This window comes from Anguilla anguilla, chromosome 8 (genome assembly GCF_013347855.1).
Source record: "Anguilla anguilla isolate fAngAng1 chromosome 8, fAngAng1.pri, whole genome shotgun sequence".
NCBI lineage: Eukaryota > Metazoa > Chordata > Actinopteri > Anguilliformes > Anguillidae > Anguilla > Anguilla anguilla.
The window spans coordinates 13,468,123-13,492,274 of record NC_049208.1 but is presented as its reverse complement, the minus strand read 5'-3'; the positions used below and the strand labels follow the sequence as shown (position 1 = coordinate 13,492,274).

The window sequence follows — 24,152 nt, the reverse complement described above, 5'->3', positions numbered from 1 at the left end:
GTATACAGACAGTCGTGTCTGGTAAATGTACGCCACCTGCTTGCCGCGCGCGAAAACCTTGCAAGGTCGCTCAGGTGGGTCGTCTTGTTTTCACACAGGTGAGCGAAGGAAAGTTGAACGACACGTAACAGAAATGTACCATTAGGCTACCCGATATGCTGTGAAAATTCTGAGCTCAGACCAGCTATACGTATATGTACATGAGTGTATGCGCGATTTTGCGTACGTTATTTTGCAGTAAAGAATCGTGTAACTCTTAAACCGCATCATTGAACTTAATTTAGTTCAAGGTGGGAGGAGAAGTCCCGCCTCCGTGGGCAGGTCTTCCTAGGTCATGATATTTTAACAGGGCTCCTGAGACTCAGAGGACAGTTTGGAATTAGCACTACTGCAGACATGGCGCGAGTAGTTTGATTTGGCTGTAAACTCGACAGAAGTGACAACGCTTACTACTTACGTCTTTCTCCACTGGACAAAGTTCTCTTCAAGTACTGGACATTTTCACTGGGCGACGGCTTTTCCGGCGAGGTTGATACAGTGGGAACTCAGACCGAGCTTGACTGTTAACGAACGACTGTAAGCATGAAACTGGAAGTATTCTGTGGGAATCACTTCGCACCCAAACCAGTGGAGGTGTGCAGTGATGGTGAGGGGAGCATGCTCTCGCCGCTTTCTGGCGAAGAGGAACTGGGTTCGGATGGGGATTGTGTCGCCAACAGCCCCCCACCTGCCACACTAGAAGCAGACGGGAAGGGTAAGCCTTACACGAGGAGACCCAAACCACCCTATTCCTACATCGCCCTGATAGCCATGGCCATCCGTGACTCTCCATCTGGACGCCTTACGCTGGCGGAGATCAACGACTACCTGATGAAGAAATTTCCCTTTTTCAGGGGTAGCTACACTGGCTGGAGAAACTCGGTGCGTCACAACCTGTCGCTGAACGACTGCTTCTTGAAAATTCTGCGGGATCCTTCCAGACCCTGGGGTAAGGACAATTACTGGATGTTGAACCCACAAAGCGAGTACACCTTTGCAGATGGGGTGTTCCGTCGCCGGAGGAAGCGCATCACTAAAAAGTCTGGCAAGGATGAGGTCTCAGGACACACTGCCAGCGAAGACATACCTGCCTCCATCACTACAGCGCACTCCAAGAAAGACGGCGTAAATACAAAGTTTTCCAGCTCTTTCGCCATTGACAGCATCCTCAGTTCGCCGTTTAAAGCAAAGGACGTTGGCAAGGCCGAGACGAACATCTCCGGGGACAGAATGAGGTGGCCCAGCATCGCCCACGTGATGCCTTACGTAATGAGCTATCCACCTGCTGCCCCGACGCAAGTGCAGCCGGTGTTCCAGGGCTACCCCAACGCTGCGCATTTTGTACAGTCCTACAGGTTTGGCTATTCGGACCCAACAAACGGCGCGGATCAGCCACAGGACAGTTTCACTACCGTTCAGCTGACCTCGAAGGGCGTGCCAATTTCTGAGATACGTTCCTCTGTTCGACTGGCACCCACTGTTAAAGAGCGCAGCTACTGCCCGTTCAAAATTGACTATTTGCTTTCGTAACACATGTTACAGAGCAGGGGAAGGTTTAATTGTTGTCGTGAGCACTTTTATATGCACTGTGTAAATATAACGATATGGGTATCTCTGCATTGACTTGATTGTGATGATCATTCGCTGCATATAGTGAAATTCTGTGTTGTTGCCATCGGCAGGAAAATATATTTTATGACTTATGCGAAGTTCTGTACTACACTGAACAAGGATATGGTCACAAGTCAGGACTGAAAAGGCAGCGACGACACTATGATGTGTATAAAATTGTTCTTTGATTATTTTTCGTGCAAACGGCAGTATCCACGTGCTGAAATGTGGATAAAACCATCCCAGCAGCATATTTATGTGTTAGTTTTACTTCAATAGTTTTACTTCAGTAATTTAAGGTTTTAATTGATGTCTGGTATTGTGACAATGCTCGAATCGAGCTGTACCAGAATGTAAGCATAGGTTTCGGAAACTGATGATGTATGTAAGCAAGGTGGTAAATTTGTATATTTTCTTTAAAATGTATTATTTTGTAATAAAAAAATACAAACTTGTGCAAAGCATTGAATTGAACACTAACATTTGTTTTACTCTCTTATAACTGATTATGTAAGACATCCCTTTGTACACAGCTCCTATATGCAAACTGTATTGCCTAGTACGTGATGTTTATATATATATATATATATATATATATATATATATATATATATATATATATATAGGGTCAAACTGCACAGTATATATGCTGCACATATACACAACTCCTTTGAACACACACACTCTCTCTCTCTCTCTGCATATAGTAACACTGTTTAATTTTTTAATTAATATGTATGTATTATTTATTACGTATACTTTTATCATAAAAATGTTTTTAAAGATATTTTGAAAGTTCCACGATAAAAAAAAAGAAAAACGCTGTCTGTTTCCTGCTATACAACTACAAGTGCTTACCAAATAGGAGGGCTGAATGCGATTAAGTTCATTTTCATATTTTAAAAATGCATGGACATTATCAGTATGTATTAATGCAGTGAATCGGTAATGCTGGAGATTCAATCCCTGTACCTTTTTAAAAAATAAATCATGGCTTCCCAAAACGTCGTTCCGCAGAGCTGTCCACGGTCCTGAAACGTAAACGTCGTCTGAAACACGTGCTCCTGCAGTACTATGACCGCAAGGTGTAAGAACTGAATATTTAACATTAGCATCAAGATGTAGGCTATTATATGCTAACCCACTATATCATTCTATATCATGATCATTCCAACTGATGAAGTCGAGACGTGCATGGCCGACCGATATGCAGGCATTGTCTACGTATTACCTTCAGAAATAAAAACGCATAATATTGGATTTAATACCCAGAAGGAATAGTCAACAGGTAGTTCTTTGTAAAACCTATAACTCTTGACACGAGATGGCTAGGGATTCATGCTTGCAAGCTTGGTGCTGGCACGGTATTCACAAATTCCTGATCATGTCACAAAGAAAGAAGAAACGTTATCAAAGAAAAAAACATGAAACATATTTTTAAGGAGAATATTTACGTCAACTGAACTTTTAACGTTAACTGTTCTGTGATTATGGCCACTTAACGCCGAGAACATAATTTTGAGGACATGGTTTGAGCAATGAATATGAATCCTGTGTATATGGTAGTGCAGATACAGTGGAAGCGAGATTTTCATAGTATCTTTGAAATTTCCTGAAAATGTCAGTTTCCTAAAAACGTATTTAGAAATCGCAACAGTTCAAATACAGTTTGGCGGGAAGGGAAAATCTAGGTGATTCAGTATTTTGTAAAATGATCTCCTTAACATTCTATTTAAAAACGAATTTGCTGCACGCTATATGAGACTAAATGACTATTCCAATATAATGAGCAAATCCTAACCTTGAAGAAGAAATTTAGATTCACAATTTGATGCCAATTTAATAAGCAACATGTTTGTTTTAAAATAAATTATTGGACTAGGGACATAAAACAGCTAAACATTGATAATTATGCAATGATATTACGAAAAATAAGAACGAGAATACGAATGATGTTCTTGTTTTTCTTGTTAGTGTTGCTTGTACTAAATACTAAATAAATGGGCAATCAATGTAAGCTAATGACTATAGTGACACAACAGTAATAGCTTCATAATTGTTTCCAATACATGACACTATCAAGAAATATGGAAATGGGACCATATCATATTGTGATACTATAGACGTTTCTTACAAAAGTATTGAGATTTTTTTCTTTCAGTGTCCGTGTTTTTTTTTTTTTTTTTTCTGAAGAAATCAAGAAATGAACCAAACCAAAAAATAAATTAAAAAAATACAAAAATATTTGTTGCTGGTCGGAGTCAAAGGGATATGTCTAATCGGATAAACTTCGCCATGTTTTTTGTTTTATTTATTGGCTATATGTGAAAACAATTTCTGTGTGTGTGCGCACGCGTGCGTGTGTGTGAGTGAGTGGGTGCGGGTGGCTATGTGTGTGTGTGTGTGTGTGTGTGGGGGGGTGCGTGTGTAACGATCAGTTTATATGCGAAAATGTGAACAGATCGTTCCAACAGATTGGTGCACTCTAAAAATACAAGATGTGACATAAGACGAATTTCCTGGAAATCAGTAACACAAGTGAAAGAGGCCCACTCACAATCGCAGAAGAATTTCCTGAACCAGTAACACTAACACCCCCCGCTGGGCACAGGATGTATCATCCAGGGCTGAAACGGAAATTTCACGGAACCAAAATACAGAGGGAGTTTAGGAGGATCCCGTTTCAAAGTAACGCATTGTTATCACATTTTTGTCTCGTTTCATCGTATACTGTGAAAATAAACACGAGCCTCAAATTGTTATCAGTTTTTTAAAAATTTTTTAACTTAGTTCCCTGTAAAGCTCCGTTGTTCTGCAAGCGTCGATGCGTGCATTGTGTATAACTCACTTGTTCAAAAGATTACGTTGTTGTTGTTATTATTATTATTATTATTATTATTATAAAGCTTTTGCCATTTTAATGAGGCTGTAATCCTCACTTTTTCACTGCCATTTTCATAGGCTATATAGTGGGCTATGCTGTGATATGATGTGATTTTTTTATATAAAAAATACTGCCTGTTTTATGGAATGATGGGGGCTTTAAAAATTGAAATGATGACTGAGCTGGAAGAAATAGGCCTGTATGGTTACAAATAACATTCACTCATATCGAGGATGAGTTTCAGTTCCGGTTATTGTAGTATTTGTTTTGCATATGGAGAAAGTGCATCATCCCCTTTGAATCCCTATGCTCTATACCCTATTTGCACGTGTCTAGTCCGTTATGGACGAGCTGTCGACCCCTGGACGCTGAATTTGGGGTTTTTTCCTCCAACTAATGAAGAGCTCACAGAATAGTATTCCTGCTCGGGACGGTAAACTGACACTCACACGCTGTGTGTGGTATCCAAGCTGCGCATGTTGGACACAGGCTGTTTCCACCCCAGGCAAAGCCACTTGCTCAAATTAACCCTCTACGTATACAAGCTCCCTCGGAAAATTCAGCTGCATCAACTGTAAATTATTGAGGTCGGCTGCTTCTGAACTCCCGCGCTGTTGTAATCATGTTCTGTCTCCTCGTCTTTTCCGGTCAAGTTTTCGCCGATATATAACCTGCATAACGCTGACATTAAAAGTATCACATCTACATTTACGAATTACGCAAACGCCCCTCTCTCAACGAAGCTATTTACAAAACTACAAAATAAAGATTCTGCGTAAGAGGGTAACTGGACCGGGGCCAGAAATGGGAGGGCGAATTAAGCCCTCGGTTGCTCCTTACTTCTTTGGGGGATTTAGAAGGGATCTACGGGAAAGAAAGATTTATGAATTGATAGGTGGTCGCGTTTTGTTTGGCGGAGTGGCTGTACGCAAGAAGTCGAGGGGCTCTGTGTTTCATCTACTTAAAAGGATTAAGACGAGTGATGTACACCAGGTGGGAGGTAGAGCAACACAACCAGCAGCGCAGGATTATTATCTCCGAGTAAACTTTCTTGACTGCGCATAGAAGTGAGAAAAAAAGCCATGATAACGGATTTTCACCGAGAGCGCGCGTTTCTCTCTCTTTCTCATAATTCTTAAACCGCGTCATCCCACTTCACTTATCATAACAGGAAGACGGACGCTTATTATTATTGTTTTTCTTTTCTTTTTGTGCTTTCAGTACAGCGGTCAGTCTATTGACACTGAACAAGGCGTTTCTTCAAAAAGGGACCGTAACTGAAACGTGAACTCTCAGCTTCTTTTTGTCAGCTGCCGATGTTGAGTTGAGGGCACAAGATGACGACTGAAACTCCCCAACAGCAGTTGGACCCGCCGTCACATTTACGATCCCCGGCGCCTGGTGTTGTACATTCCGCTCTGACGAATGCACAATCCGATGCTGGGAGCGCAGCTACTGCCGCCTGTGCTAATGGGAAAAAGGCGAACTCGGGTCTAAGGCGACCCGAGAAGCCTCCGTATTCATACATTGCCCTCATTGTGATGGCTATACAGAGCTCCCCGATCAAGAGGCTGACTCTAAGTGAGATTTATCAGTTCCTTCAAGCCAGGTTTCCATTTTTTAGGGGATCTTACCTAGGTTGGAAGAATTCTATCAGGCACAATCTGTCTCTGAACGAATGTTTTATAAAATTACCCAAAGGCCTGGGGAGACCGGGCAAGGGCCATTACTGGACCATTGATCCAGGCACCGACTTCATGTTTGAGGAAGGTTCGTTTCGCCGCAGACCACGAGGATTTCGGAGAAAATGTCAGGATTTGAAACCCATGTATCGGTTGATGAACGGAATAGGGTTCAGCACATCCATATTGTCGAAAACCTTCGATTTTCAGGCGCACTCCGCATCCTTGGCTTGCCACGCCAGCGATTACAACTTGGACGTGATGGAGAATTCGCCACTGGGTTACGATGATCATAACGGTGGACACCGTGTTCCCCACTTGTCTCCCAGTGCAAGATCCACAAACATGGGCAGTTGTCCTGTAACGACTAATGAAGACTACGGTCCAGACAGCAATAGTAGCCCAATGCCTCCTTTCTCATCCATGGACAGTGGCTTAGACTGCCACACTCCATATACAAGTACTTCTACACACTGGCCATCCCCCGTTGCTTCTCCGTATGTCAAACAAGAACCGCAGGCCTCTAGTAACCCACCAACATCCTCCGGGTTACATTCCACCGTGTCTACTTACTCATTTGAACAGAGTTTTCTCCATCATATCGCTAAGGATACGGCTGATATTTCAGGTAAATATATCTAAAGGTATAACAATTATTTAATGTTATTAATCTGAATTCAATTGAGACTAATATTATGGACAAATAAAATGTTTCAAATAGTAAATACGATCTAAAGAACCAATTTAGTGGATGATAAATGATGCATACGATTGATAAATATAAACATAGGATTTGTTTGCTATTCCAAATAAGTTGTCATTCTAAAAAAATGATGATGAGACTATTTACATAGGCATCATATTTGTTAAAACGTGTAAGATACTTTTAATTTTAGCTTGTTGAAATAACCTGTAACACAGTTATAAAAAAATAGGCTACTTCAAACAAGTATATTTTGGCCATTTAATTAAATTGATATTGCAGAAAATGACATTTTCCACGACAAATAATTATTTTAGAAACAAGTAGGCCTATGATATCCAAATAGTGTTTGTGTGTGTGTGTGTGTGTGTGTGTGTGTGTGTGTGTGTGTGTGTGCACTGACGTCTCACAAATACAACTTCGCCATAACGACCCTAACGTTATACACTGAATATCCTGCTGAGGAGGTTAATTAAACAAAGACCTTCCTGAAGTTCTGTGAAACCCTTTTACAAATGTGCAGACGTCAATCTTTCAGACCCATGGAAAAGAGCAGGCCTTGTTAATATTTGTTTGTCGGTCTAGTTTAGTTTAGCTATTTATATCTCCGGAGATAGTACTGGGTCAAAATGTAACAACAGCCGAAGACTAAATGGGTCGATGCGTAAAATGTGTTTCGCTCTTTAAACGTCTTTATCTTGTCACACATTCGCAATCAAGACGTTTAAAGAAGGAAAAACATTTTGCACGTCGACCCATTTATTATGACTGTTTTTTGACCCTGTACTATGCGCATTATCTCCGGACGATAATGATAAGTTGCTTCGATGTTCTCAATGAAACCTTTTTTAACGAATTTATTATTAAAAGGAGACTATTAGCTTTATAATCGTATTTTTGTAAAATAATTGTTTGGTTTTACGCTTATTGTGCGAAATTTATTTTATGTGTCATGCTATGAGACGCGGACTTCTTACATTGTCTAAAATTGAACCAGTCTGTGTTTATACGTTGCCCATGTTATTGTATACGATAACCACGTGGGGTATGTTGGATACCAACGTTGAAATTGAAATTGTGCAGGCGTCCGAAATAAAGAATAGTCTGCACGCATACGGAATCAGGATGCAGACATAAGAAAAATAAAATCATGAAATAAATGAAACACATAAACGCATATATAAATAACATGGCTAATAATTGTCAGAGCTTTCCGCTTTATTTCTGTCATAGTCTGCAAACAACATGTAAACCTATACAGTTGCATTCGGTCCTGTTCTATTTTTTTACGTGAGATACAAATGTAAGTATATAATTAGGAAAGGATTGTAACATTTGTAACTTTTTCGAACATTTTACACAATTTAACTTTATTTAAGACACATACAAACTTGACTAATGACTAAATCACCAAAACAGGATATTTTCAAGAATAGTTTTCTGGTAGGCTACGTTATCGACCCTGTTCGCATTTATTTATTTATTTATTTATTGTGGCTCGTGGAAATTCATATTCTAATTTTAACCTGTTTACAGTGGGAATACCTCGATACCAGACGTACTCCTCCCAGGTCCGTGACAGAAAAGACTTTGTTCTTAACTTTAACGGATTCTCTTCGTTCAATCCATCGACCGGTGGATCTTACTATCATCAGCAGCTAAACCACCACCCCTACCACAGCGTCTGTGAAGATGTCAAGCCTTGCGTTATGTGAGTCTCCTCAGATCCGTGTAATAGGCCGACGTGCCATGGAAATAAGCTGATGAGAGAAATATAACTTGTGACGTTTATACTGAAAAATCTTTTCAGGGTGAAGTTTTCATTTATCCAGAGAAAATATAACGAATAGTAATTTCAATACACTGTCAAAGCGACCGTTTATAGCATAGCGATAGTGGTACGCACACGTTTTGGAGTAATTATATTGATAAAGGGATGTAGGCCATTAAATGGCCGCCATTTCGTATTTCATTGTTAAGTATAAATACATTTTGTTTTTAAAATTGCGAACGTAAACAACTGATTTTTGCATTCTTGAAAATAAGAAAAATAAAGCTGATGGCTGTATTTTAAGTTACTTGTGTGTCCTGCCTTTATGAATTTGTATTACCTTAAGTCATTTGGAACAACCAAATGTGTTTTTTTCCCCACTTTATATGAACATTTCTTTCTTTCTTTCTTTCTTTCTTTCTTTCTTTCTTTCTTTCTTTCTTTCTTTCTTTCTTTTTTTTTTGCATGGCCTCTGCACGTAGTCCTGTAAACGATGTAAATACTAATCTGGTGCACTTGTTTTTCACTGTCGATTAAATTCACTCGCCTGACTTATTTTCATTGGACAGTGCAACAAAAACAGTTGGCAGCCATCCCCGTGCAGCTACAGCATAAATCCTATGGTCAATTTTGTACATCTGGTCAGCCGACAACAGCTGTGAAGTCCTCTGGTGGATTTTTCTACATACAAAATTATAGGAATATCATTTTCCATGTATTTTTGCTGCCCATTGAGATTTTATTTCTATATTAGCAATATGATTAATTCTCAGTTGTTTGCTATCAAGATTTCACATACAATGTATTACTAGTCTTCGATTGACTCAGGTAACATAATAAGTGATCACCCTTTTTGCATTTGAAAATATCTGGTTTTGAGTGGAAGATGTGATGCTTCGATGTCTTTAATTGTCACTGTGCTTCAAAATGTTTATTATTTAAGAAATACAAACAATGTTATTTTTTCACGGGATCTAAACGTAGAAAATAAAATAGGTGATGTGATTTGTATAGGTTGGCTTGGAAAAATAATAATAATAGCAATTACTAGCTACTACTACTAGTACTACTACTACTACTAATAATAATAATAATAAGAATTATTATTATTATTATTATTATCATTATTATACTAACAACAACAACAATAATAACAATGTTGAAAAATGTATTTAAAAAAAAAAAAAATATATATATATAGGCTATTTGTACTGTATATGCAGCACTGTTGATTAAACTATTCTCAAAATTTCTGCTTTGAAATTACTTGTCTTCGATGTTTTTCATCCTGTATTTTGTCATGGGTTTGGGGTGCAGTTCCGTTTTTGGCCTCCCGGCCTGATTATTACCTCATTGGATGCACCTGTTTCCAATTATTCCTCCCTATGCCGTGATTTCGGCCAACTGCGTCGTGCAAGGCTATTTAAGACGCTGTCTGACTTTCAGTCCTTGCTTTAGTGTCCATTTATGTTCTCATTGAGCTGGTAAGGTATTTCAGAGCCTGTTCAATAAACCTCCTGTTCTCTCGCTTCTCAAGAAGCGTTTCCCCCTTAGAAGGTTTGTATTTCAGTCTGTGTTTCTGGGCTTCGTGCCGGCAGACCGTTCGGGCTTTACCTTTTCTTTTTCCTAAGCTGCGTCTTAGGTTCTTGGGTATCTCGGTGTTCGACCCCAAGTTTTCGTTTTTGTTTTGGGTCTGAGGTGCGACTCAGTCACGTTGGGTTTCCCTGGTTTCTATCCAAACTATTTTTCGTTCCTGAGCGGTGCTCAGTGTTTTTGTTTCTCTGTTTCTTGCCCTTGTTTTTACAGGGTTGTTTTCTGTTTGGCCGTTTTTTTAAGGCTTGACAGGGAGTTTTCACTCCTGTCAAGTCTGTTTTATTTTTTCCCTTCCTCGTTTCCTCTAGCCTCAGTGGCTTATCACCTCGGGGATAAGCTTTTCGAGTCCCTGTACAGTTGCGTGTGGTCCTCCGACACTCCCCCCTCCCTCACAGTATTTACTCATTTAGGATCAATGTATTAGCCTTTCAATGAAACTCAAGTGACCATATTGTTTTGCTTCTGACCTTGGTCTAATCGAGCTATTATGCATTGAGGCACAGATCCAAATCATGTAATAACATCACTTCATTCCCCTTCAAGCAAGTCATTTATTTATTTATTCGCAAGTCCTCATGTAATAATGATGTAAGTCTTAATTCTTTATCTATTCAAGTATTGCTTTGTTTAATAATTAATTCCTTTGGTTTTCTTTAAGGGATTCGTGGCAAATTAGTGTTCTGTATATTACACAGTCGCGCCATCTAGTGGTCATTTAAATGTACTTGCAGAATTTTCACTTCACTTTTCTGAGCTTTTTAATTTTTTTGCACCTTGATAAATCCGTGAATGAAATAAAAACTGTTTTATTTCCAACATTACTGCAGTTAGCAGGAAAATTCTACCACGTGTGTGCACAATAATTAAAGAAAATTAATATGAGAGTCTGCAGTTTTGCTATTTTCAGGAATGGAATACAATAATATTGTGGCAAATTTGTAATCTGGCAAAGAATTTGCTTCCAAATGAGTAGGTTTGGATTAAATTAAAATTCTAATTCAGTGACCACACAATTCCTGATGATGTGCAAGCACAGAAAATATTTCAATCCTACTTAATTCAATGACTTGGGTCAAAATGTAATATTTTTAAGGAGAATACATTTTATCCAAGCATTTTTTAAAGCAAGTGCACACTTCAGGATTAACAGTTTATTATTTTTAAATGTACAAATAAATTAAACAGACATCTGCATTTAACAATTATAACACCAATGATATTACATTACACAATTACCAGAGGATGAAAATTAATGAATTATACAATATCATAGTTTCAGCAAGAAATCATCAAATATGTATTTGTATATTTAAAATGAGACATTGTAAATAACAGTTATAAGAGATTCAAAGAGAAGGAAAGTGAAGGATTTGATTTTATCAACCCTTAGAAACGGCATGCTAGTCTGCCTCGATTATCACAATATAGAAAAAAATGTATTGCATATTCTATTAATAATTCACAGATATATTAATGGTTATATTTGGCTATGCTTAGCCTTGTTCCCATCGAACAATTTAATGGCATGTCAGCGATTTTTCATCGTGCACTGTCCAATTTTATGTTATTTATTCATTTATTTTTGGGGGGTCTTGGGTTTAAGAATAAGATAAATCCAAAACAGTATTCTCAATGAAAGGCTCTATACAAACCGTACCATATGTGCCTCGTTAATTGCAAATCTACACACAGCTATTGTGACAGCACGTATACAGAATAGCCCTATTAGTATTGGAAGCTTTAGTAAAATAGTCGCTTGTGCATGCAGGCTTTGTTCATGTGTTTAAGATGCTGTTCGTGGCTGCACTGTGGCTGCATCAAAAAGGTTTAAGCCGCAAATGACAGTTTTAACCAGAAGAGCGGCGATAAGCATTTCAAAGCTGAGAATGAAGGATGCGGGGAAGACTGACATAGAAGAGGAACACTCTTCTCTTGTCATTGTTATAATGGGGCTGTTCACAGTTGATCTTGGAAAGGGAAGCATATTCTAATAAAGAAGGCTATACAGTAGATTCTCAACCATGAAAATGTAACAAGGGTTAACAGGCACAGTCTTAATGCTGTATGTGTGGGGATGGGTGACGCAGGGCATATGGTAAGATCTGCACTGTGGCATCATGGGAGATTTGCACACAGGTAACAATATCTGTGCACTGCCACTCCAGTACAGCAGTATCCCCTCAGTGTGAACTTTATTTATGCCTCATAGCAGGTCACAGCTAACTTGGGAGCCCCCTTCTGGACAGTGTTGGTATATATAAAAAAACACAAAAACCTTTTTACACTATTTTACAAAATCAAACGTCACATACTGCAAAGTCATGTAAAATGCAGTTTTAACAAAAGTGTGGTTGAAATAACAGGACATTACTACAATAAATAAAGATATCAAAAGTCCTACCTTTTTTCTATTTCTGTTGTAAAAACAAATAAATTAACAGAAACTTCTCGCAAAAAAAATTGGCAGTCAATATACGGTAACAAACACACTACGCACATTTTGTGAAGCCACATTTGATTAGCTTTTACAGCACTTTTGACAGGAAATCCTGCTGGAAGCAAGTTCTGGCAGTCGGTCTGCCTTTATCCTCCTGGTGGCAACGGCAACGTCGCACAAACTAAACGTGAGATATAGAAAGAACAGCAAGAACTACAACGGTGCTTTCCATCGGTCCAGGTGCTGGGAACACAGGAAAGGCCTGTGCAGGTGTACATGTTCCCCCGCCATGGCTGTTGTTCCCCAAACCAGCACAACCTCCAGCCTGAGCCAACTCACCCCAATGCATAACTGGTTAAAACTTTGCTCCTTCCCATACTAAATTGCTGGGAGTGGGAGGGGGAACCCCCCCTCTGGTCAACACTGAGCCTGAGAGCTCAAACCTCTCTATCTCACAGTCCATCCCCATTCTTTTGGCTCGCCGTACGGCAGAAAAAGGCCCTCCAATAGTGCCGTGGAGTCCGGTGGTGTGGTCAAGCCCCTTCAGCAGTCATTTAAAGACGCAGACACGGATGCAGCGGGCTGCACAATCCGGGGGTTTAATGCCCGGGCCTTCCTGTGGCAGGGACCACAGGGGCCACAGGGGCTGGCAGACTGTACGGCCTTTGAGGGGGTCATTTTTGAAGGCCAGAGTCAGAGTCCCCAGCCTTGGCAGCGTTGGCCCCAGGGTAAAGAGGGGAGAGGAGAGGGAAGAAACGTAGGACAGGTCAGCAGGCAGGTGCAGTATGTGGTGATTACTGGGGCAGGGAGGGCTCAGGTTAGCTGATTAACCGCTCCCTTCCTGTTTAACCTCTTTTGATTTTGGTGGATCTGAAGAAGAGGCGTGGCTTTCCTCAGAGTCATCGCCTTCACCTTCAGAGGGAAGAGAGAGAGAGAGAAAGAGAGAGAGACTTAGACTTTTGGCATCCTTTAATAAACCATGTCACCTACAAACAAGCAAATCTGCCCAAGACACATACAAATAAATAAATAAATAAATACATAAATAAATGACCCCCCACACTCATAGCCAACACACACCCTCACCATGCCTACAACCAACCACACAGCATCACACACCCACATAACATTTAAGACAACCCACAGGTGGTATGGAAGTACCTCAGGAGACCCTGAAACCACCCACCGTACATTCCTTACATATGCTGAACAGTATCCACCAAAAGAAATACATGACACTGTTGACATTTCATACTGCAGATCCCACGAAACAAACCAGGCTACTCCAATCAAATAGCCTACAAATGAACAGTTCCCCGTCCCTGATCATGCAAACAGCTCCATCTACACACCAAACATTTGGAAATACACCATGGTCATTCACAAAACCATAAAATTCATACTCCTTCCTAAAGAACTCGGAGACCAATCCCCTAAACATTAAGACTGGATCCACACGCCCACAACTCTGTATTTTGTTTTGTCTTGCGAGCCGTGCGGGCAACTTAGCCTGACCAAAAAGGAAACTCAGCAAAACACTTTTGCCCTTACAGAGTACATGGGCCCCAGTATGGAAAAGACTCGTCGAAAAAATCATCTTCCCACGCCAGCACATTTAGAAAAGCAAGGACAGAATGTAGCCTAACCCACAACGAACTGCATACATGCACAACCCTTTCTGGTAGACTACAAAATGGGTGCCCCTCCTACACATTCAATTCCAACTTGGACAGAAAGGTATTTTTCACCAGGGCCCCATGTATTATCCTCCACTGTAGAGCCCCAACCTCTTGGGGGGAGGAACTTTGTAAAGCACCCTCCACCTAAACATTGCCATACTGTCCCTTCAGATAAAACCATCACTCATGCTCTCTGACATCCCGTAGGGCCCAGATGTTCCTGATTTTTACCACTGCTGCATACAGGACATTTTGCCTCTCCCTTTGCCTCCTCAAAACTTCCCAGGCTTGAATTTGAGAAGGACGGCAGCCATCCCCTCCTCCTCCTCCCAGCCCTCTGTGTCACCTGATACTTTCAGGGAGGGAATCCCTGGTGGCCCCTCCCCTTGTGGCTTGTCGAAAAAAACCAGTACCGGTCCCAGCAGTGAGCTCAGCTCCTCATCCCTCAGTCTCTGCAGTCTTAGTGACATCACTCCAGCCTCCTCTGATAACTGCAGGGGTGTCTTCAACCCTGCTGTCTCAGGCGGCCTATTGTCATAATTCCCGCCCTCACAAAGTGGCTCCACATGTTTTCTGACAGGATGGAGTCCAGCTGTATCAGTGGGTTATGGAAGATTGCCTCTTCCCACACCCACGCCCCTGGCACTACACCCCCTTTCCAAATCAGCCAGAGCAGGCACAAAGCCTGCTGCACTTCACCATAAAAAGGAGGCAGCCCTGCGGTGTTGAGACCCTCCTGGCTCATCAGGACAAGCTAGCAGGCCAGCCCCAAAACCACCAGCTCTCCGAAGACATCTGCAAGCTTCCTCTGTAGATCCTGCAGAAGGCCAGCACGTGGGTTGAGACCGGCCAGTCTGTGCCACAATGATGATGCCACCAAGTTATTTATTATCAGGGTCCGTCCCCTGTGTAGCACTTGGGAGAGGACACCACTTCCACTTTGCCAACTTGATAACAGTAGCTGGCATAGCCTCCTCCCAGCTCTTCTTGACCCAGTTCTCCAAGCCAAGGTACACACCGTGGAACTTCAGGCCTCCCCGGTTTCACCACAGTTCCTCTGGCAGCTGTGGTACTGCTGACTCCCACCATGTCCCACATAACAGAACCTCACACTTATTCCAGTTGATCTTGGCGGACGAGGCCCTCACATACTCCTGCAGACTGGTCTTCAAAGCCTGGTTATCGCTACTGTCTGTAACCAGCAGTGAAACGTCACCTGCATAAGCAGAGAGGACTATCGGTGCTCTAAATCTCATCTCTGTACCTTACGACATAGCCTAATAAAACAAGAAATGGCCCAAAAGCAATGGTGTACAGCTGTCTTGACAGAGGACAATCCTGACGAATACCCCGCCCGACCTGCACTGGCCTACACAGCCCACCAGAAATGCTTTACCAGATACGAGGCCCCGTGTACAACACCTTCCCTCCCGCAATAACCTCTCCCCAAAACTGAAGACCTATAACATTTTAAACAGGTAGCCATGGTTCACCCTATCACAGGCCGTTTCCTGGTCTAGAAATTCACATCTGACTGTATTTAAAAAAAAAAATTATTTAACCATTATTTAACCAGGAAAACCCCATGAAATCTCTTTTGCAAGGGGGACCTGACATGAAACACAAAGTTACCCAACAAGACTTACACCCAACAAAATGTACAAACATCAAATGGGGAATGAGACAGAGGTGTAACAATAATTAAAAGTGTACACCAAGTCCATTATATCCCTTAAAAGCTGAAGATTGTCCAAAATGGAGTGGCCTGGTACACAGTGCGATTGATCTCTGTGCATTATGTCTCCAGATGACCATTCAGTCTGCACATAGGCACTCGCGCAAAACATTGCACCAGTCTGGTCCCATTAATCCCCAGAACCTCTGATAAAAATCCATGGACAAGTCGTTGACCCCTGTGTTGTTACAACCCAATGTCATCTGAGCAACAGCTGCACTCAGTTCATGAAGACTAATGGGGAAGTCTAGTTCAGTCCCACCCCCATAGCTCACACACTCAAATCTCTCCTCAAACCATCTCATTTATGCTGTTGACCGGCTGTACTGCATTCAATAAGCTGTTTCCCAGCCTGTACTATGCTGCTCGCCAGGCTTTTCATCACTCTCCTACCCTCTGTAGCTGAGTAAGCAGTGTACTGCTGGCAAAAATACCTTATTTGGTATTTGCTCCCATCCCACCATAAACTCAAGGAGCCAAAATGTCCCTTCCTCTCTCCCCACTTCAACCAAAGCTGTTCAAACTTCAAGCAAAGGGAGACTTCTCGCAAAACAAGCCTCACATTGAACTTCCTGTATGGTGACTGCCAAGGGTCTGAGGAGACGGATATATGACAGTGCACTGCACGATGATCAGAGAAACCAACTGGAGATATGTAGGCCTTCACTCAACTGTTATTATGATGGCTGAAAATACAAAAACTGTCCAGACAGGCTCCACTGACCCTGTCAGGCCCTGCCTTCATTCATGTAAAAATCTTTGTATCTGGATATCCTCTAGATCAGTGGTGTCAAACTCGTTGCCATGGAGGGCCGTGTGTATGCAGGTTTTCATTCCAGCCTCAGATCTTGATTATATAATTAGTTAAATTATTTGCTGAATTAGGGATGCAGGTTTGTGCACAATGGTGACCCGACGTCTATGGTGACCCGCATTGTCTAAATAAAAATTTTCTTATATTCTGTGCTTCAATGCAGTTAAACGCATATGGCTGAATGAGTAATTGGACTCAATTAAGGCAGCATTAATTGGTTGGAATGAAAACCTGCATACACACGGCCCTCCATGGCAACGAGTTTGACACCACTGCTCTAGATCATACAAGATCATGCACAGCTACAATATCTCTTAGTGCTGAATTGGAATTTCTCCCCCGTCCTATCCATAAAGGGATCAATACTACAGTTAAAATCCCCTCCCAAAACTAAAATATCATCCTGCCCTAGCAGGGCTAGCTCTTGCCTCAATGTGCCAGATAGCACAGCCCTCTCTCCACTTGAGCATACATGTTCACAAACACAAACTTGGCTTTTGATGCTTGCCCAAGCCTTCAGCAGTCTGCCTTTACAAATCTCCTCCTAAGAGATTATGTTGACTGCAAGATTCTGTGAAAATAATACTGCCACCCCTGCACTCACATTGATACTACAACTTAGAACCTAGGCCCCATTCCAGCAGACCCTCCAATCCACCACATTAGAAGTATCAATATGTGTTTCCTTCAAAAATAGCACATTAACGTTTTTCTGTTTAACATACTATAATAACAGACCCCTTTCACCCCGGTCTCTGGCGCCATTTATATTTAGCGAGCCGATCTTTAAAAAACACCATGAGGAAAGGGAGGAAGAAAAACAGAAACAAAAAAGACCCTGTAAGCCCCACAGGACCCCATCATCATTCGAGTGACCTGAGATTCCTTCTTACAGCTGCAGTGTATTTTTTCAGCCTAACCTTCCTCTTCGGCGTCACCCCTGTGTGAGAGGCAAGCCTTTGTCCACCCAAAACTTGCGTTTTGACCTAAGGAACTCCAGAATCCATCAGCTTAACATTCTCCATATTTCTTAGTCAAAATTTCCTCCAAAGAATAAACCTCTGGCTGACAGCTCAGCCTCTTCAAATTTGTTTAATTTCCTTATCATTCCATCTTTTGACTCCACATTCAGCGTAGAAACTAATTTGTTGCCCTTCGGACAACCCTCTCTGAACTCCAGAATGTCTCTTCCCTTGAGTCTGGGAAACCCCAGGCTCTACTGTACCTAATGTTCCTCTTCCTTCTCTTTCTTCCTTCCACCTCAATCCATCCATTCCCTTCTCCTACCTCTCTTTGATCTGCTTTATCACCCCCCGTACTACTCTCTGCCACAACAGACTACTGCACTCCACTGTCCTCCCGCTCCTTTCCATGTCCCGCACCTAAAACATCACTTACAGGACTAGCCTCCAGGCTCTAACCACCCCCTTAAAACCTCTCCCCTTCCCCCACTACCTCACCTGAAGCATCTCTGTCCTCCATTACAGGGAAGTCCCGTGACCCGTGTCGTCCAAAAAGTTCCACTTTTGACTCATCGGCCCATGGAACATTGTTCCACACAACATCCCAAAGGGCTTGAGGATCATCTTGGGGCTTTTTTGCAATTGTGAGACGAGCATTGATGTTTCTCTTGGTTAGCAGTGGTTTCCGCCTTGCCACTCTTCCATGAATCCCATTTTTGAGCAGTCTCTTTCTTATTGTGGACTCATGAACACTGACCTTAGCTGAGGCTAGAGAGGCCTGCAGTTCTTTGGATGTTCTTCCAGGATCTTTTGTGACTTCCCGGATGAGTTGTCGCTGTGCTCTTGGAGAAATTTTGGCAGGACGGCCACTCCTGGGAAGATTCACTACTGTTCCAAGTGTTCTCCATTTCGAGATAATGGCTCTCACAGTGCTTCGGTGGAGTTCCAGAACCTTAGAAATGGCTCTGTAACCCTTTCCAGATTGATATATTTCAATAACTTTTTTTTTCACCTCTTCGGGAATTTCCTTTGATCGTGGCATAGTGTTTTTGTAGAAACTTTGTTGTGACTGATTCACTCTGATGGTAAGGTTCACTATGAGTGAGGTTTACAGTCAACAGGGCTGGCTGCAATCAAGCCTGTTTATGGTCAATCAGCTGAATCTAATTATCAATTAATATCAATTAAATTTGGTTAATTAGTTGATTGAGTACTGTAACTATGGGGCAATTGCTTTTTCACATAGGTGATATGGGTGTTTCATACCTTTTTTTCAGTAATTCAATGAAATCATTTTTAAAATGTTTTTGTGTTTACTTGTTGGGTTTACCTTCAGTCTAATATTACATTTTGTCTAAAGATCTGAAAGTATCCAGTGTGACAAATATGGCAATAATAGAGGAAATCAGGAAGGGGCAAATACTTTTTCACGGCACAGTACGTGGTGATTACTGAGGCAGGGAGGGCTCAGGTTAGCTGATTAACTGCTCCCTTCCTGTTTACCCTCTTCTGACTCTGGTGGATCTGAAGAAGAGGCGTGGCTTTCCTCAGAGTCATCGCCTTCACCTGGCAGACATAACAGGGAAGAGGGAGAGAGAGAGAAAAGTTGAGAGAGTGAAAAGTGAAACTGTGTTCATTATATGTAGACTACTATGTAGTGTCAGTTAGCTATCTAGTGTAATTCACAACTGAATTTAATTTTAAATTCATTAGCTAGCTAGCAAGCTAAATAATGTACCAGTAACTACAAGTATACAGGCGCAAAGCTTTGTTTCAAAGCGCACAATTAAGTCATAGCATTGTATCCAACGAGAGGTTGATACATCACAATAGCGACAGAACCGGATTTTGACCGCAGAAGGCTGTGCAGGAGCAACAAGATATGCAGTTGCACCCGAACTCACCGGTTTTGCGTATGTTGAGTTGGGATAAGCTCAGGGATAACTCCCTAGCTTCCGAATCGGTTGGACTCTCCAGGATATCATGCAGAGCATTCCTTCTTCCAGTTCGACCAGAGGCGATGAAGTCCGCATACGTCGACTCCACATCAGTCATTGCTAACACGTTTCAACATAGCAAAGCCTGAAAACCAATGCATCGACAATGTTAGCTTGGTGTCACCATCGCAGCTCTGCTCAATTAGTTCAACAATACCAAATTTACAGGCATTTAAAAAACATAGCTCATGCTGCCAGCCAGGTCCTGCACATTGATACGCAATGTAATGCAAAAATGTAAATACACGCAGCAATCTTACCTCAATTTCGATTTTAAAGGCATACCATGAAGGTTTTTTTTATAGCCTTGCTCTGGTCCTGTATTTACAATCAAAGAAGTCTCCTCCTCCGTCTTCAACCCCACCCCAACCCCCAGCCAACTCCGTGTCGCTTTTCATCACCTTCACGAACGTCAGCTGATGCCATCGAAGAAAAGCAACTCTAAGGCTAGCTCTAGTTCTTGAACGAGTCCTGTCGGTTTGTCTTTTTGCTTTGCTGTATCTGGGCCCACAGGCCCTGCAGCCATCGACCCCTCCCCACACAGAAAATAGCGGCAAACCCAGAAACTTCTCAAACTCATTTTAGAATAACAAATACAGGTAAAGGTGCATGAATTTGGTGAAAGTTTGTAAAGACAGAGATTACCAGTGCATAAATATGCATTAGTGTGGTTATTTTATTATTTCAATTTTATCAAGATCAAAATCCTGCATAGTATGCTTTCAGTTCAGTTACCCAGTGCCTCATATTTTCACTGGTAATACTGCCTACAGAAAGATATTTTCAAATATATAGGCCTAGATAAGTCTAATGCAGTTTATATTATTCCAGATTTTTTTTTTCACTCAATTTAAATTCAAATCAGTCCAGCGAGGAACTGTCTCATAATTTAAATTTAGCCTACATTCTTAAATATCTGGTTTCCAGCCCACCCTTGAGCTGAAAGATAAGGTGAAGATGCTGAAACTTTGATGCCAGTGAGAAGCAAACATCTTTTTCTGTTCTTTTTGCAGATGTTAGTGAAGTGTGATTTGATGCACAATACATTTTGCATGAGTCTCTTTTGCCCTTCCCTTCTATAATTAATTTTGTGCTTGCATTTTAAATATGAGCTCATATGTCTATAACTCCCTTCCAAACCATTTATGTCAAATAATAGTGAATTCTGCAGGCCATGGGTAAGGTTTATATTAACCACTGCCGTTTTAACAGTTGTGAACACAAATGACAGTTAGACAAAGCTTTTAGCCTTAACATGAGCCAAACCTTTAAAACCAACACCATGCCGCTTGCTAGAAAAATCTAAGAAAAGCAGGTGGAACATAAATATTCACCGAAAACTACACTTATGCAATAAAAATGGGTCATCTGGGAAATAAGCCACTTTAAATTGGAGCCATTCACTGCCTGGCAATAGAATTTATGGAAACGCTACTCAGTAGTAAACACATGATGATAGGCTATGTATAAAATACTGCTGGGACAAATTTTAAGACACAGGCCCAGGTGGCCAGGAACTGTGGTCTGCCCGTTGTTCTATAACATAGACAGATATTTACTGTCAGATCAAAAGTGCAATTTGCTGGCAATGAACAGTTGGCAGCTTTCTTAACCATGTGAAACACGCCCATGCGCAAGATACTCTGAATTACAGCAAACAGGCTTGTGCACATCTGCAGCACTTCTGTATGTGAAGAGGGTTGTTCTGCGATACTCATAATAACCCTACTGTCCACACAACATTCAAAAAGATGGTGTTAGTTCTTTTTGTTCTTCCATGTGCCTATGGAGTTGATGTCTTGTTCTTTAACAAGGCCAAATTCTCACTCATGATCTGAGGTTTGCTTCACATACAGTATGCACACATACACGCAGGTTCTCTCAGTTCCACCGCGCTCAGGTTCATAACCAATGAGTTTCCTTTAAGCAGGGCCGCGCTCTTGTCTGCTATTGGTCACGTCACATGGGGAGCTTATCTACTGAAGGAAGAAATGGAACATCTCCCAAAACCTTAAAGGCGTACTATGCAGAATTTTTTTTACATTGAAAATATTATAAAATAACCATGCTATGGCATATCTGTGATGTGTTGACAATCTTTCTTTATGGATTTTGTGCACCTTTACCTGTATTTGAAGGAGACTTCTTTTGATTGTAAACACAGGCTAAGAAATCCTGCATAGTATGCCTTTAAAGTGGAAGTCTTAACTACTGCTTGTATTTTTTCCATAGATTGCGTTGTTGCCGTTCTCGTTGTGTTAGTGTTAATCAGTTTAACCTTCAGGGTCCAAGTTGAACTATGCGGTTGTTCCCTGCACTTGGACCGGTACTTCTCTCTAGGGGTTTCGTCATACTTGTTCCTGGTTATGGTTATACACTTTGTTGTACGTCGCTCTGGATAAGAGCGTCTGCCAAATGCCTGTAATGTAATGTAATGGAAGGGATAGGACTGCACAGTCGGCCTGCTGATGGCAAGGCTCGACCTGAGCGTACCCTTGTCACATGAAGCAGTCTGCACACACGAATGACAGCCAGAGCATTTGTTTGCCTGGGAGGAACTGACAGTTGACTGGCACTGCCAGACCTGAAATCTGTTCTTGGAATGAATCATAGCAGAGATACAGAACCTTTTTTCGGACTTGAAGAGCAGGACGATATCCTAAGTGGCGATTCTTCCTGAACTTTCTCACATTCACACTTAGATCAGACTTGCCTATGCCTACTATTTATTTATCTATATACAATAATTTACAATAATGACTTCTAGGCAAAGTTCAAGGAACTAAGGTAGTTCTGTGGTTGCTGGTATCTAATTCAAATTTGAACATGGTCCACTTGCATTATCCTACAGATTACAACTGTATTCTTTATTAAGGGCTATATTTACAGCAGGCTCATTCTCATTATCTGGTGAAGTGGTGTTGTGGCACAACTGCAAATAAATCAGCCAACAGTGAGAGACAGAAGTCCCTGAAACATGCCTGCCTGAATTCACAACACCTGAACCCACACATGTATTTTACACTGAAAATTCTATTTCAGTTAATAATTTTGTCTTGGGCACCTTCACTATAGTAACATCCATCTTTATTCACTTGTCATCTACATGATTTCCTCTTTGCGTGCTTACTGTATGATCCCATTTACAATGATTTTTTTTGTGATCACTGCTCTCTCTCTCACACACACTATCTATAACTGATCTTAACTGCAGAACTGTCTCCTGAAACGTCTTCAGATTCAGCGCCGTGTAAATGATCACCTAGCTGCTGAATACTGTGTTAAACAAACAACAACATTGCTTTAGGTATGAACTACCACAATGAAATTAGAATTGGCTGCATGTACAATCTTTGACTTGACCATGGGCACAGGTTCATTCTCGGCGGATTCCTTCGTTTTGAACAGACTGTGATCGGAAACATAGCAATGGCTATAACGGTTTTCCCATGTGGGCCTAATGAAATGTTGTAAGCAATATTAACAAGGTATATGCTCGAGTAAAAAGACGATTTTTCCCCCTTTATTTAATTTTATTCCACCCAATAGTAAGCGTATTCGTGTCCTACAGGCCCACCTTCAAACAGCTTTCAGCCATTGTTCCGATTGTTCGCTGCAATATCATCATAAAAAAAACATATCAAAAAAACAATAGGCGCTGAGACCGATTCAAGCACCCACGATATATCTGAAAGAACAGAAATCCCTTTCTTCAGGCTATAATTCCTTATTGAAGAGCCACCATAAATACATGCGGCACGCTTCCATAATAATATATGCATTAAATAACATAGCTATAACTGAATGATAACGACATAAACCCTACCCGTTACAAAAGATTACAATCACATTTAAAAAAAATATTCACAGGCTAGATTTAAATCAGTTTGAGGAACACAATCGCTGAAACGCTGAAGGTACCAGTCATGCGAAAGAATGCTGCTACAGCACCACGGTTACGGTTTGCGACGTGACGTCTACTTAATCCAGTTAATTTTAAACCTAGAATAGGAGCGATTCGTGAATTACTTACCTCCGGTGTTATTAATGTCCAATGCTGTAATTGCAACATGTAAAGCGATTTTACAACAAAGAGCACGAACATAGACTATGTCATCTTTAACAGCAGTCGCTTCATTACAGGGTTTCCAGCATCTGCCATTTCGGCTCTGGTAATGATGTCATGTGGTATTCCAGTAGTTATTTATTTATTTTCCCCGAAGGCGCGGTGGGGGTAGGGGGGTG

At 41.3% G+C, this 24,152-nt stretch overlaps 3 protein-coding genes across 5 annotated transcripts; 2 read left to right on the top strand and 1 right to left on the bottom strand.

Annotated features, from left to right (window-relative positions):
* Positions 1-351: 351 nt before the first annotated feature.
* On the top strand, positions 352-2,114 carry LOC118233174 (forkhead box protein Q1-like). Its single transcript, XM_035428574.1, has one exon. The coding sequence runs from the start codon at positions 583-585 to the stop codon at positions 1,567-1,569; it is 987 nt and encodes a 328-aa protein (XP_035284465.1). The 5' UTR covers positions 352-582; the 3' UTR covers positions 1,570-2,114.
* A 2,770-nt stretch (positions 2,115-4,884) lies between these two features.
* Positions 4,885-9,755, top strand: LOC118233169 (forkhead box protein F2-like). Of its 2 annotated transcripts, XM_035428557.1 has the most exons (3): positions 4,885-5,108; positions 5,756-6,844; positions 8,456-9,755. In XM_035428557.1, exons 2-3 carry the CDS (start codon positions 5,872-5,874, stop codon positions 8,632-8,634), a joined length of 1,152 nt encoding a protein of 383 aa, XP_035284448.1. In that variant the 5' UTR covers positions 4,885-5,108; positions 5,756-5,871; the 3' UTR covers positions 8,635-9,755. The 2 variants fall into 2 exon arrangements, with proteins under 2 accessions (XP_035284448.1, XP_035284447.1); XM_035428556.1 differs by lacking the exon at positions 4,885-5,108 and having other exon boundaries at positions 5,121-6,844.
* Positions 9,756-11,419: 1,664 nt separating this feature from the next.
* LOC118232899 (cAMP-dependent protein kinase inhibitor alpha-like) lies at positions 11,420-24,087 on the bottom strand. 2 transcript variants are annotated; one of them, XR_004766418.1, is made up of 4 exons: positions 23,941-24,087; positions 19,815-19,992; positions 19,334-19,476; positions 11,420-13,632 (listed from the first exon to the last, which is right to left on the bottom strand). XR_004766418.1 is itself a non-coding variant. In XM_035428138.1 (3 exons), the coding sequence occupies exons 2-3, from the start codon at positions 19,963-19,965 to the stop codon at positions 19,391-19,393; spliced, it is 237 nt and encodes a 78-aa protein (XP_035284029.1). In that variant the 5' UTR covers positions 19,966-19,992; positions 23,941-24,087; the 3' UTR covers positions 18,713-19,390. The 2 variants fall into 2 exon arrangements, 1 of the variants encoding a protein (XP_035284029.1); XM_035428138.1 differs by lacking the exon at positions 11,420-13,632 and having other exon boundaries at positions 18,713-19,476.
* Positions 24,088-24,152: the final 65 nt, after the last annotated feature.